This window comes from Myotis nattereri (genome assembly GCF_964212035.1).
Source record: "Myotis nattereri genome assembly, chromosome: 14".
NCBI classification, from domain to species: domain Eukaryota; kingdom Metazoa; phylum Chordata; class Mammalia; order Chiroptera; family Vespertilionidae; genus Myotis; species Myotis nattereri.
This window is the reverse complement of record NC_138089.1, coordinates 52,478,494-52,493,492: the sequence shown is the minus strand read 5'-3', so window position 1 is coordinate 52,493,492 and position 14,999 is coordinate 52,478,494. Positions and strand designations below refer to the sequence as shown.

Below are 14,999 nucleotides of genomic sequence, written 5' to 3'. Positions count from 1 at the left end.
AGGGGCACTGGAGGAGGCCTCTGGCTCTGTCTTCCTGGATCTCATCATCGCACAGGGCTCCTGGCATGGCCAGCGTAGTTAGCAGTGTGCCGGGAGGGTGGCAGGTCTCCAAGGACCGCCGAGCCTCACTTGAGTTCTGAGGGGCTCACCTTCTGTGTCGGGCTCTGTGTTTGGCTGTGAATGGGCAAGGTATTTTTCATGCTAAAAGCCAGGTATTACAGAGTGAAGACTGCAGTGTGGGAGGATGACTCTGGTTGAGTCCCAGGTACAGAGGTTTGGTCTTCCGGCCAGTCAATTGCGCTTTCTAGAGCTGGGGAGGATGGCAGGGGGAGGTGGAACATGTCACCTTTCTGTGGATCTGTGTGGATGTGGGCTTTGCAGTTGCTTTTGGAGTATAACTTTGAGTAACCTGACTTTCTGTTTTAAAAACAAGATGCATTAGGTGTTGGCTTGTCTGGGAAGCAGGGAAAGGCAAGCGCAAGAATGAAGAGGGTTTGGAACAGAGTAAACAGCCTGCGCTTGACTAAGAAGTCTTCCCAAGCCAGTGCTTTCCCACCGCAGGAATTGGGGGGGCAGGAATCCCCACCCCACAGACATTGGGCTCCCCGGGTACAGGCAGGGCTGGACCAGGACATTTGGGTGCTGTGGGCCAGATTCCAACGGATGATCTTTCAACACTTACTTGTCATCAACCTTTTCATGGAAGGCGGTAACCTGATGTATCATGAAAAAACGATACGCCTCCCTAACTTCGCAATAGGAACTGTATTACATGAATTTATTACAAGAGATTTTCCAAGTCAGACAACCACTTGGAGGCCTATTAAATGATTTAACATTTAGGGAGTAAAACCAATCACTCATTCCCAGGGAGCAGCCCTATGCATGCATAACCGAGCTTCAGAACTGTGTCTGCCCACACCCCCAGGCTTGCCAGGTCTCTCCCGGGGTTGGTCTCAGAGCCGGGAGAAGGGGCGAGCTCCCTGGGAATGAGTGCCCTGCCCCAAGTGCTCGACAGTGAGGGGGTCACAGCAGCTGGAGAAGGGAAGCCTAAGCTCAGGGCTGGCATTCCTACTTTCCCAAGGATGTTTTACGCCTTCTTATGGGATGCTGATCAGAAAGTTACTTGGCTCTTTAATCTGCCTGAGGTTACAGACTCAAACTAAAAAAGTCAAACCTCACGGAGCAGGTTTCTCCCCTTGGCACACTTGGACTTGGATAATTTGTTTGAGAGACTGTCTTGTGCATTGTAGGGGTTTTAGCAGCATCCCTGGCCTGTACTCACTATGCCAGTAACACCCTCCCCCACCAGTGTGACAGACAGAAATGCCTCCAGGTACTGCCAGGTGTCCTTGAGAGCAAACGTTTCCTGTGAGAATCCTGCCTTAGGAAGAGGAAGGAAGGAAGGGCAGTGAACATCTCTGGTGCTGAAACCCCAGGAGAGCCTTGTCTGCAGAGCTGGGTTAAGTAAGAGGTTCTCAGGGAAAATGTGAAAGGGAGTCTCCATTTCTCGCCAGACTAAAGGGAAAGCTTTTAAGCAGTTTCATTTCAGAAAGATGTCTGGTGATTTAAAAAAAAACCACACACACACACACACACACACACACACACAAACTTTATTGTTGGGAGTATTACAGATGTCCCCTTTTTGGTGATTTTTTACTGAGATGGGGTATTAGAAGATTAGAAATAGTTGTTTTGTTTTGTTGTTTTTAAAACCAGCAAATCAAGGAAGGTTCCAGAAGTGTTCTGATACTTTTAGGAAATGCATTTTTGAGCCCTCTCCCCACCATGTTTGTGGTTCTCATGAGACTGGACTAGGGAGGCTTGAGCCTCCTGGTCTGCCAGTTCTTCATGGAGAGGATGATCCTGAGGGTCCTAGTGGACCCTGTGTGCAGCAGGTGAGAAAATGGGCAGGAGTGCTCCCAGCTTCTGCTGGGCAGGGGACACCAGCACTCAGAGGGGACTGTGTGAGTGGTAAACATGTACTGAAGTAAAGCCATCGGTGTTCACACATGCAGACACAGGGCACGTGCCGTTCCTGGCACTGAAAATCTTCCTCAGTAACAGAGGGCAAGAGAGATGAAGAAAGAGGCTGCCACCCCAGTTGGTAATTAACAGAGTTTATTGGGGGAAACTCACAAGGCATGTCTTGGAGGCTGCAAGAGGAAATAAATGGATCATCACGCTGCTTGGCAGGCACCAAAGAATTATATAGGGAAAGGGGGGTGGGGGGCCAGTCACGGGTGCTAGTGCATGCGTGCTTCCAGGTGCGGAAATTACTTCACATGCTTGACCAACCTGTAAACAGCCTGTTCCAGGAACCAGCTCGTCGCAGGAGGCAAGGGAGGGGCGCTGATTTATGTCAGAACGAGCATCAGTTTCGGTCCGTGTCTGAGGGGGCTGTAGGGAGCCCTCTCCCGCTCTGGCCCAGGTCCAGCTTGCCGGTCCCGCTGCGGTCACAGCACGGAACTTTCTCTCCTCCACAGTCGAGAGTGGATGATGGTCCTGGAGTACTGGTTTGCAAGCTGTACCCTTCCAGCAGCTGGCATGACTTTTCCTCCAATGACATGCAGAAACCCAATGTGAACAACACGGGTCAGACCCAGTCTGAAGACAGGTGGGGAGGGGCCTGCAGTGCCCACCGCTCAGCGCACCTCGGATCTGGCTGTTCCAAAGAGGTGGCATTCCTGGCGGACTGAAATAGGCTAATGCTCGGCTGGACAGCCATCTTTTCCCTCTCTGACTGGACCTATGATCTTTCTTCTATTTCAAGTGAAAGTGGTTTTCAAAACCGTAAACCTGGATGAAGATAATACTACTGGTCTGTTGCTGTGTAGTTTTTATTCTCAATCTATAGAAGCAGATTCAGGGCTGAGAAAACACATACATGCATATATCGATATATTATATGCATTTATTAGAAGTATTTTGATGCTTTATTATGAAAAACTTAACGATGCAGATAGAGAAAAGAGAACTGTCATCTCCTAAATTTAAACTGTCATTTTTTTCATATTAGCTTCACACATTTTTTAAAAACTTCTAATGAATAAGAATTTGCAAAAACAAACCATAACAAGTCTGGGAATATTTTTACCACATTCTTGCATCCCCTGCCCTAGTTCATCTTACAGATTTACAATGTAATTTGAATTTAGTTTGATTCAACATGCAGGAGTTAGATGGGCTGGTCTTCATTCAACAATAATTTTGGGGTGCCTCGATGTACCAGGACCTGAGCAGACAGTGATGAACAAATTAAACATCTAAACATAGCTCCAGCCCCGGTTTTATTAGAAATACAAGCTTTTGCTGTGGCTGGGTAGCTCAGTTGGTCGCAGCGCCATACTGATATGCCAAGGTTGCAGGTTCGATCCCCAGTCAGGGCTCATACAAGAATCAACCAATGAATGCATAAACAAGTAGAACAAGTCGATGTTTCTCTCTCTGTCTCTCCCTTCTTCCCCCTTTCCCCCCCAAAAAAATAAAAAAAGAAAGAAATGCAAATTCTTCAGTTGTTTGTCTGGGAAACGGAAGAAAACGAGTTCTGTGCCATGGGGAGGGGTAGCTGGTAAGGAAAAGATCTGGGATGAGGGTGAATTTGGAGGAGTTGGGGAGCAAGCCCGCCCACAGTGTGCTGGTCCCATTCTTGAGTTGGCAAGGCGCTTGGTGCACGTAGCTCCTGCAGACTGGGTGTGTGTGCAGCCTGGGAGCTGGGACTGGCTTTCCTGCTCACAGCTCAGCAGCTCAGTGTCACAGCTGGGGCACTGCATGGGGACAGCCCCAGGGGTCAGCTACCATAGGGGCAGAGCTGTTAGATGGGCTGTTTATTCACTCTCTGCCTTGCAAGGCAAGGATCTGGTGATCAGAGTTTTTTGTTTTCTAGTAGCGATTACTCTGCTATTTTTATTAGTCAGCACATAAAAGGACATAATACACAAGTATCTTACCTAAGAGAAGTAGCCCATTGGGAGCACCTCGAGTTTCCCAGGCCCCCTGTTCAGCTCCAGCCCGACTTGCCCTCCCCGCTGGGCTTCAGCTCTCTCCTCCATCTGAAGAAAGGCGGAGCTGTTGCCTTTCCGTCGAAGGGTGACTTCTATCAGATGTCCATCCAGGTGGGATCATTTGGAATGTGCCCTGTCCTACGCCCATTCCCCCGTGAGCTGTTGTGTGCAAAGAGCAGGAGAAGGAAGCAGTTTGAGTGTAGGTCTCTATGCTTATTGACCTTACCCACCTAGCCTTACAGGGATGAATCAATAACCTGTCTTTAAAGATTCCATAGCAAAGGCGTTTTCAGGACAGAAAGTACATTTGGGGAAGCTTCGGTTTAGGCTGGAAATACAAGCCAGGTGCTTTCTCACTGAGTTTAATATTTGGTAATGTTTTTGGTGGGTCTTCCTATGTAGATGCCAGCCTGACTCACATAATGGAATACAAGGGGTAGAATGAGTCTGAAGGAGATACCGGGCCCTGGTTATAGGTGGAAACACAAGGTTTGTTTTCAAATGGAGAGCGTTTGAAAGCAGGAAAATATTCCTCTTGGATTTTGTAACTGCTTTAAAAATGAATTGCTGCCCTAACCCGTTTGGCTCGGTGGGTAGAGTGTCGGCCTATGGACTGAAAGGTCCCAGGTTTGATTCTGGCCAAGGGCATGTACCTGGGTTGTGGGCATATTCCTAGTAGGAGGTGTGCAGGAGGCAGCTGATCGTTGTTCCTCTCTCATTGATGTTTCTAACTCTCTATCCCTCTCCCTTCCGTTCTGTGAAAAATCAATAAAATATATTTTTTAAAAAATGAATTGCTTTCATGAATGAGCTTTGTGGCCCCCCAAATATGTTTGTGCTGACAAAAATGATAATACCCCATTTCGTACAATGTAATTCACATGCTAGTTGCATGGGTGGAGGGAGGGGTGTGCAGAAGACTTCGGGTTGATTTTCTCATCTTTAAACAGGGAAGGTGGGGTTGACATTTCAATCATGTCTCTCTTCCCTCACTTTACAAATCGGTGGAAAGTAGGATAGTCGGTCACATGTTTGCAGTGAGATTGCTTTTCAAAATGCTGCAGGGCCGGTGCCTACGTGGCGGGGGGGCAAGAGTTCACAGTGGCCAGTGGGTGACTTCTTCTTCCCTCTCCGGCAGGAAATAACCACGTGTTTACCAGACTACTACAAGTGGACGCAGTACCTCTTTATCAAGCTGTACGACGCTGGACTGGCCTATCAGAAGGAGGTAAGTCCAAGTTAGCTGCACTTTAAATAAATTTCCTCCTTCCGCTTAGAACACACCATTGTTAAACAAGAAACAAAGACGCCCTACTTGCCCAGGAGCCGTGAAAATGAGCATGACCTCAAGTTCATGGCCTGGGTCGCAGTAGATCCAGAAAGTAACGACGCCCGGCTTAGTTTGCTGCCTCCAGGACAGGGCTTGGTTCTTTCGCGCTTGAATTCCCAGCACGTAACAGTGCCTGGTGCCTGGGCTGAGATCCGGGGGCGGGGGGGCAGAAGAGGAGTGCAGGCTTCCCAGACCCTAGCTCAGACCCCTCCCAGCTGTGCGCTGGGTCAGTCACCTCCAGGAGTGTGGCTCTCCTGCTCAGTGGGTGGTGACATCGTTGCGGGGTCTTGGAGGACAGAGATGATATTTGAAGAACAACCATCACAGTGCCTACCGAGTGGTCTCTGAAGAAGGGGAGGAGCGAGCGTGTCACGGTGGGAGCTCAGTAACAGTGGATGCTCCTGAGATGCTGGGGAGGAGGGAGAGCGTCAAGCGTGGCCTGGAACTTCGCTGTCCATTACTGTAGCCACCAGTGGCATGTGGGGTTGATATTTAAGTTTAAAGTAATTGAGCTTAATTAACTTTAAGATTGAGGTCCACATTCACGTGCCAGTAGCGAAGATTGGACATCACGGATCTAGAACATTTTCCATCATCACAGAACATTCTGCTAGACAACGTGGGTCTAGAAAATTCAGAAGTAACAAGTGGAAGCGGCATAAATCCTTTAGCCAGAGGGATTTAAGGACACAGAGTCACATTTACTGTTCTGTGGGTCACTTCACACTGCTTGGTCTTGCAATGAATAATACCTACAGAATCACTATGTGTTAGGTTTGAAAAGCTTTAGAATCAATCTAGTGATGGATGCAGAAGGCTCAACTTGAATTTCGGAATAAAACAAAGATGTCTTGAACCTTAACAACATAAAAAATAATGTAGCAACAAAAACCAGGAGGTGAACTTGGGGAAGAAAAATAGAAGCAAGTGTGAGACCATCCCTTCATCTTTCTCAGCAAGGAGTCAGAGATGAAAAGTTAGAGGTTTACATCTATGTGTTTTTTTTTTTTAAGTTAGAAAGGTAGCTATTAAAGCTAACAAAAATAGGGTGAACTAGAAGAGGGGTCGAGGGTGGGAGGAAGGCTGTATGGCCGACCATGCTGAGTGTCCACCATGCATGGCCCAGGGTCCCCAGCGCTGTCTAAAGACAATATCCAAAACGGAAGCATACTTTTATTATTTAAAGTTACAGTGGTAAATACCAGAAGACTGAATGAACAGAACCTGTTAAAAGTGGAAGGGTGATTTAATAACCACTTCACATAATTGTGAATATTCTTCTTTGGTACTATAGCAAAAGTCAACAAGTGGTGGTTTCTTAAACGTTAGCTGCAGTGTTGAATCTGAAACATCGGTGACCTTTTTGTACTCTGTTAAATTGAAATGGATTGGACTGGTCTGTCTTGCACTTTGCATGGATTTTTCACCTCTGCATAATTTTGTAACATCATACATTAGGCATTTGGAAAATACAGTACAGTGAGTTATGCAGCTCTTCCAAATGTTGACATATTTCATTGTACAATGTCAGCCACAATGAAGCTGTGAGCTCATGATGGGCAGGTACAAGCTTTCCAAGCCCTGTACTTGGGAGAACATGAGTTTACCTCTGTGATTTAAAGAAGGTTATTCCGTGGATGTAGTTAGTAGAGAGACGAATGATGTTGCCGGGTGCGTGGACATTCTGGGGAACTATGGAGAGTTCCTATCTAGGAGTTTGTCTTTGGCCGTCTCCATGACTTTGGTGGCAGCAGCTGGTGGCTGTGCTAATTCAGCCTCCTAAGCTGGGTGTGCAGTGCGGCCTGTTCTCCAGGAAGCGCACGGCCTCTCCCACTCTGCCCCTGGGCTTGTGGAAGATGGTGGCAGTAGCCTTGGGACCCACCCCCTTCCCCTGGACTCCGTCCAAATTTGGCCCATTCTGGATGGAATGGGGCAATATTGATTTTGAGAATTACATCCTTTAATAAGATCTATGTGGTGTTCCTTAATTAAGCACCCCTTTGTCAAGAAAAAAGCTAATAGACTTTGAGAAAATCAATACCCTGAACCAGCCTTCTGGAGCCAGAAGCTGCATGTCAGTGTCCTCAGAAAAGGGGTAGCAAAGCGGAGCCTGGGGAGGAAGAAGCAAGGACAGCTATGGGAGGAGCCGGAGGCCTGAGGAGCGATGCCCTGGCCGGGAGACAAAGGCTGATGGAGGGTGATCTGGACGGGACAGGCATCCTATGCAAAGCGAGGCCCAGGGAGGTGAGGGGAGAGAACCCAAGCAAGAGGAAGATGAGATGAGAAAAGGTGAGGGGTGGCACAGGAGGCCGCGGGCAGGGGGCACCGCAGCTGCTGTGTCGCAGAGAAGGGAGCGTATAAGCTCAAAATCAGGATGTCGCCGCCTTGAGGATCCCCAGTGGAGCCCACAGTCGCCAGCATCCTTGAGAGCCTAATGGTGTCATGGAACGCATTCCTAAAATGCTTTCTAAAAGCTTCCCATCAACACCCAGACAAAAAAAGTTTAATCCTCATGTTTAACCCTGGATCAGCTGGGGACATTCTCTTATTTGGAGTCCCTCTTTCTGCAGAGTTACCAGATGACTTGTGTGAGGGAAGCAGTGGGCCAAGTGGGCAGGCGTTTCAGCCGCTTCCGTATCGACTGAAGGTTGATTTTCAAATTCAGATCCTGCCAGTGTGGCTAGTGAACGGTAGAGGAGCGTGGAGTTGGCTTCAGCGGGGAATAGGGAACACACATGTCAGCCAGGTGAGGTTGTCCAGAAACTGTATTCTATGTAGCAAGACTGTGCTTGCCTGACAATCAGGGTGTCCATCAAAGTACATGTTCAAAACGTGGACACCGGGGATGTTGTAAAGAGCCCTGGCTCCGAGGGAAGCCGTGTGCTAGAGACTGTTAGTGAGAGAGGAGACCCGGGAAAGGGCGTTGGGAGCAGCTCCAGGGCGTGGAGAGGCTGCACGTGCAGCGCCCAGATGCCAGGGTCTTGCCTTGCGGCCACCCCTGGGGTAACACTCCCCTCCCCGACCCCCCCCCCCCCCCGACCCACCGCGGGAAGGTTGAGCCTGGACCCGGCATCTCTGTGGTTGAGGCGGATCAGATCGTGGGAAGAAACAAGAGTGGGTTCTCACAGCTGACGCATCTTTGATCTGAAATGCTATTTCCTTTGGTGTTTTTCCTCTTCCCCCAAGACTTTCTCTGGGGAAAAATTGCTCTTGTGTTTTGCTTTTATTTGTCTCTCATCCGACACCAGGGTTTTGTTATAACTTGTAAGCCTCTTAGGAACACACCTTCCTCCTTGCATTTTGTAACCTAGAGCGGGGGAGATGCCGGGGCCGTGTGGGAACTGTTGATAAGAAAATAGAGTCCTGTTTGTTTCTGCGATCGGCAGTATTGAGTGTTTGCTTCTTCCTGATCCTCTGAGGTTGGTGGGGGGCGGGAGGCACAGATGGAAGCATATAGGGCTTTTTATCTCCGTTTTATATTTTATACAGTTTTAGTTCTGTGTGGGTTTTTGGGGAGGGCGTGGGGCGGGCTCCCATTTGAAAGAACTTTCCACAATACTAAACAACACTTGGCTCTTTCTTTTTACCTTATTATTTATTTATTTATTTATTTATTCATTCATTCATTCATTCATTTATTTATTTATTTATCTATTTTTATTCTTGCCCGAGGATATTTTTCCGTTGATTTTTAGGGAGATTGGAAGAGAGAGGGACAGAGAGAAAGAAACATCGATGTGAGAGAAACACATTGATTGGTTGCTTCCTGCAGAAGTCTCTACCAGAGCCTGGGCTTGGGAGGAGCCTGCAACCGAGGTACGTGCCCTTGACCAGAATCAAACATGGTACCCTTTGGTCTGCAGGCCGGCGCTCTACTCACTGAGCCAAACTGGCTAGGGCTACCTTATTTATTTTATTTTATTTGAAAATATATTTTTATTGATTTCAGAGATGAAGGGAAAGGGGGAAAGATAGGAACATCAATGATGAGAGAGAATCATTGATTGGCTGTCTCCTGCATGCCCCCTACTGGGGATCGAGCCCACAACCCCAGCATGTGCCCTTGACTGGAATGGAACCTGGGACCCTTCAGTTTGCTCTATCCACTGAGCCAACCAGCTAGGGCTGGTTATTTTAAATGGTATCCCTCCCAACGCTTAATATAGGCAATAATAACAGATAAGTAAATCACTCTTGGTTTATCAGCCTAGAGTTTTCATCTCTAAGGTTAATATTTTATCTCTGTATACTCAAGGCGTGGGGGGCCCTGGAATGAGGGGAGTCACTCACTGCATGGCTTTACCACTGACTGCAGGCTTCACAGGCTTACGTTTTTTGGTGGCCATGCTGCCTTCCAGTTGTAAAATCACTACCAACAGATGGGTTAGCCTATCCTCCACCCTCCTTTTTATGTAGATTTCAGATATGTCTCTGGATCAGTCAGGGTCCAGCAGGAAGTAGAGGGTGCGGCCGAAAGGATCATGTTATAAAGGGACTGTTTCAGTAGGGTTAATGGGCGACCTCAGGGAGCAGGCACTGGAACTAGGAAGACAGTAACTGTGACAGAGGGCAGGGGCTGTGCCTTCGGTGTTCCAGCCACAGCCCAGCTGGAAGGAGGCCAGGGCGCCTCTCATTGGCTGAACCCAGCCAGAGGACAAGCCAGGGTGCAGAAGAGGGAAAGAGGATTTGGAGGGGCAAATAGACAATATTCGGCACAATCTCTTATTAGAATTGCTTATTAAAATTAAAAATAACAATGAGAACCTGACTGGTGTGCTCAGTGGTTGAGCATCCACCCATGAACCAGGAGGTCATAATTTGATTCCAGGTCAAGGCACATGCCTGGGTTGCAGGCTCCATCCCCAGTAGGGGGAGTGCAGGAGGCAGCCGATCAATGATTCTCTCTCATCATTGCTGTTTCTATGTCTCTCTCCCTCTCCCTTCTTCTCTCTGAAAATCAATAAAAACATATTTAAAATAACAGTGCTTATCAAGCCAGGATATTTTAGTGCCCAAACTCTGTACTCATTGACATCTTTGCACTAAGTTGTACCTAAATGTAGTAAAGAGATGACATCAATGGCAGAGGTATTTATTTTACATGAAGATAGACGTGAATTAGAGCTATGGAGGGAAACTTCACAGTCGTTGAGATTACAGGGTCTCTCAGCCACATAAAAGTATTCAGAAAGATCTCAAAAGATTGCTACCTTCTAGGGACAGATGTTGATTGCGAGACGACACAACAGAATTTGGGGGGGTATTGGGAATGCTCTATATCTTGATATGGGTGGTGGTAAGATTTATTCGCACTACTCTACATATGTGATACAGTCATTTAAATGGAATAAAGTGACTGTTTTTGTAGGATTTAGGGAAGCCCTACTGTTACTAGTACCAGAGATAAAATTCTTAAAAAATTGCAGACAATTTGTAGAGTTCCCATAGTCTGAGTTCTGATCCTGTCTCTCTCACTTCCTGGGTGACTTTTGACAGGTTATTTGACCTCTGTGCCTTAGTATCCTTCTTTGCAATGTGGGGGTAACACTATTCATGCCTTAAAAGGTTGTCGTGAGGATGCGGAAAGCCAGCATTAGGAAGGCACTTAGCCAGCGTCGAGCACACGGTGGTCATTCGGTAATGGTTAGCTATTTATATTAAAGTTAATATACTCGTTTACCCTAAAATAACTGATTTCTGCTAGGCTCTAGGTACCATTGTTACTTCTTTTTTTTTTTTAATATATTTCTTTATTGGTTTCAGAGAGGAAGGGAGAAGGAGAGAGAGATAGAAACATCAATGATGAGAGAGAATCATTGATTGGCTGCCTCCTGCACACCCCCACTGGGGATTGAGCCCGCAACCCAGGCATGTGCCCTTGGCCGGAATCGAACCTGGGACCCTTCAGTCCGCAGGCCGACGGTCTATCCACTGAGCCAAGCCGGCTAGGGCCATTGTTACTTCTTTTTCTCTGTTTACTCAGACTTCAAGTCCTGCCAGTTCATCCTTTCATGCAAGAAGATACCAAGCCTGAGCTAGACACGTGCTTACAGCTTCCGTCCGAAGCGTATTCTAATGGGAGGGAGGCACAGAGGCCGTTCCCTGCGCTTCTTACAGCTCGCTGGTGGTTTCCTGGCCGCACGGTACTCTGAGGGGATGCAGACTCCTCGAGTCCCCGAGCAGAGGTGCTGCGTTTGCAGATTCCTCACCTGGGAGGAGCCTTGAGGGGTCTTTCAGTGTCCTCACCATTTTGTTTCATGGTTGGTGCAGGCCTTGGTTAACTGGGACCCCGTGGACCAAACAGTCCTGGCCAACGAGCAGGTGGATGAGCAGGGCTGTTCGTGGCGCTCCGGAGCGAAGGTGGAGCAGAAGTACCTCAGGCAGTGGTTCCTCAAGACAACTGCTTATGCAAAGGTGAGTGTGGGCCCGCAGGCTCCCCACTAATGCAGGCTCCCCACTAACGTGTGCACGTTGGCGGGCAGCACCAACGACCAACGCCGTATGCATAGATGACCCCCAGCTCTCTCACGCAAAAGACGTTCCTTTCTTTCTCCCCGCCCCCTCCTCCCCCCCCCCCCACCCCCCCGTTTTCCCCTCGGTTAAAAGATGTTTCTTAAATGAGGCTATTTTTCCATTATAATCTATTCAGAACACAACTGAGAGTAGCGCATGGATTTGGAAACGTACTCACTGGAACTGCTTAGCACAGTGCTATTGAGAGACCGGAGGAGAAGCACAGGCTGAGGACCTAGCTCTCTGTAACTTCCCGGCAGTGGGAGCCCCTCTCTGCTGACAGGCAGCCCCAGACGCGTCCGTGGCTCTGTAGCAGGCGTTGTGGAAAAGCCACCTAATTAGCTCTTCTGTTTTGACCTCTGCCTCAAGTTGGAAATGTAATAACCTAACTGAGGGGCATTATTCTTTAAATTGTCAGCTGTGAATTTTCAGCTGTTCATCAGAAACGCTAGTTACCATGGTGACTTGCTGGGTTCTTGCTGAACTCCTGTGCACATTTATTGAAAAAGCTGTCTTTGGAGGTCAGCTCTTGGTCTGCCCTGAAAATCAGAAGAAGTGGGAGTGGTAGGAGTGGGCAGAAATCTGTGTTCACTGCTGGCTCTTGGCTGAGGGCTGCACGGAGCAAGGCTCCATAAGGCCCATTGGAAATGTTTGCTGTGGGACCGAGAGAGAGCCGAGCTACCAGGGTTGCACGGTGCTCAGAGACCTTGGAGGTAGGGCCTAGACGAAAGTCTGCATTTGACACCCCCACAAAGCGATATATTAGACATATAGGTAACACTCTAGGAATGAGGACAAAATTAAAATAGACTCATCTTAGTAAAAAAAAAAATTAAGCCTGACAGGTTCACAAGGAACTTTTAGAACAAAATTCAACACCTTTAAAGGGAGACAACATAATCCAGACTCCCTGCAAGGTTGGTTTCACCTGTGATGTTCAACATGTAATGAAAAATATCCAGCTTTGTAGAGAATCAGGGAATGTGACCCATAGTCAAGAAAGTTGAAAAAGGCCCAGAAATAAAAATTTTAAAAAGGAAATAGTTCCTGAGATGACCCAGAAGTTGGAATTAGGAAATGAAGTCAGAGGCATCTGTTATATAACTGATCTGGAACTTAAAGGAATAGATGGTCATAATGAGTGAACAGTGGGGAATCTCACAAGAGAAATGGAAACTATTCAAAACAAACAAACACTGGCAGTCTAGAACAGAAAAGTATGATATCCGAAATGGGAAATTTCCCTGTTTAGGACGCAGGCAGGCGAGCAAGGGTTGAGTGGGCCATAAAGCTGGAGGGGAGCCTCCCAACTAAGGAACAACCCTGTGTGGTGACCCTAAAGCAGAAGTCTACGTGACAGTTTGAGGAACTGAAGGAATGTGAGGGAAGGGAATATCGGAGAGCCGGGAGAGGCAGGGCTGGCGAAGCTGGGGCAGTGGTGAGGGGCCCATCAGGCAGGGCCTTTAGGTCTTCAGGAATTTGCACTTTATCATGGGGGCCCTGGGAAACTCTCAAAGGATTCTGAGGAAGGGAATGGCATGGTCCGATACGTGCTTTTATTTTTATTGATTTCAGAGAGGAAAGGAGAGGAAGAGAGAGATAGAAACATCAATGACGAGAGAGAATCGATTGGCTGCCTCCTGCACGCTCCCTACTAGGGATCAAGCCCGCAACCCAGGCACGTGCCCTTGACCGGAATGGAACCCGGGACCCTTCAGTCCACAGGCCGACGCTCTATCCGCTGAGCCAAACCGGCTGGGCCAGATGTGTGCTTTTATAAACTCGCGTGGGAGGGGTGGGTGACTGACCGCTGCTTTATCTGGAACGCAGGAGCTTCCGTGGCATCCCCAGCAAGAGCCCACTGTGTGCTTTCAGCCCCAGCGTCGAGGGGCCGAGGAAAGCAGGCTCGGCTTTCAGGCTCTGCAGTCACGGGGCTGGGGGAGGGGGTGGGGAATGGGGCTGGGTGGCCAGGAGCTGTGCCCTCCGTTATATTTAGGGCTTCGTATCTGCACCTGATTTGGCAGCTCTGCGGGCTCCGCGTGCAGCTGGTGGTCTGCTCGGGAACATGGCTGTGGCGCAGCCTTTCATTCACTTAACTTCCAGATTATAAAGACGGTGCCTGATGTGAAAATGACAGGGAGCCCTGGAACAGAAAAATCGCCTCATTAAGGCTGTTCTGCGATGTATTTGATTTTTCTCCCCTCACCCCCCACCCGGCGTTTGCTAGGCTTGTCTGCTTTGTGAGACATGAAAAGTGCTTTCAGCCGCACGCTCTGTGGAAGGAGACCTGTGGTGGGAGCAGTGAGGAACAGCTGAGACGTGTGGGAGGAACCTGTGGGCCGCGCTGGAGGGGAGGGGCAGGGAGCCTCACATACAGAAAGGAAAAGGCTCCGAGTGTGGTGGAGCCAACGCCCGGTTCCCGACAGCGGGTGACGCCCGGAAGCGACCTTGGCTTCCCATTTGAGCTTTTCTAATAGATCCGTGGGTTTGATTTCTGCGGCTGCCTCCTGTGGCCCCCAGAGGCTGTTTCCTCGCAGGGCCCGGCTCGCGGGCACTATTCGTGGGCTCCTCCTGGTGTTACGATGGACAGAACCACACCCCAATGGTGCTCAGTCCAGCCCACGTTGGTGGTTATAGTTTCCAGATTTTCAGGAACTCCCTGGCGACTGCGGGGACATGAGCAGGTCCACACCTTTCACTCCTCCCTGCTTGCCCCGATCCGGTCGGTGCTCAGGCCTTTACCTCACCATCTTATTTAACCCTGACATCAGTCCTTTGAGGGTGGGCCTCCTGTTAGTCCCATTTTACTGATGAGGAAACTGAGGCTCACACTGCTAATACGTAACAGCACTGGGATTCCAGTCCGAGTGCCTGAGCTCTTAACGGGCAGTCTGTACTGCGTCTCAGGTCGTCTGAATTCGCCCATTCTTTCCCCAGATGTTACTGGGTGCCTGGCCAGACCCCGGGTGAGGTGCTCAGAATACAGAAGAGCACAGCGAGGTCCCTGCTCTCACGGAGCTTGGAGGCTAACGTGGGAGACAGTGGCGGACGGGAGCAGCCACAGCCCAGGGGGATCACGCCACCTGCAGGACAGTGCATGGGAGGCCAGGAGGAGCCCGGGTCTGCCCAGGGGCTGGGAAGGCATCATG

The 14,999-nt window shown here is 48.9% G+C and overlaps 1 protein-coding gene across 1 annotated transcript in view; it reads left to right on the top strand.

Moving 5' to 3' along the window:
- Positions 1–14,999, top strand: part of LARS2 (leucyl-tRNA synthetase 2, mitochondrial) — a gene marked incomplete at its 5' end in the record, with an annotated part of 92,484 nt that overhangs the window by 26,735 nt on the left and 50,750 nt on the right. The window contains 2 exons of the mRNA XM_081106368.1: positions 5,146–5,235; positions 11,608–11,751. Of these exons, the coding sequence (XP_080962494.1) occupies positions 5,146–5,235; positions 11,608–11,751 (234 nt within the window). The remainder of the gene's footprint in view (positions 1–5,145; positions 5,236–11,607; positions 11,752–14,999) is intronic.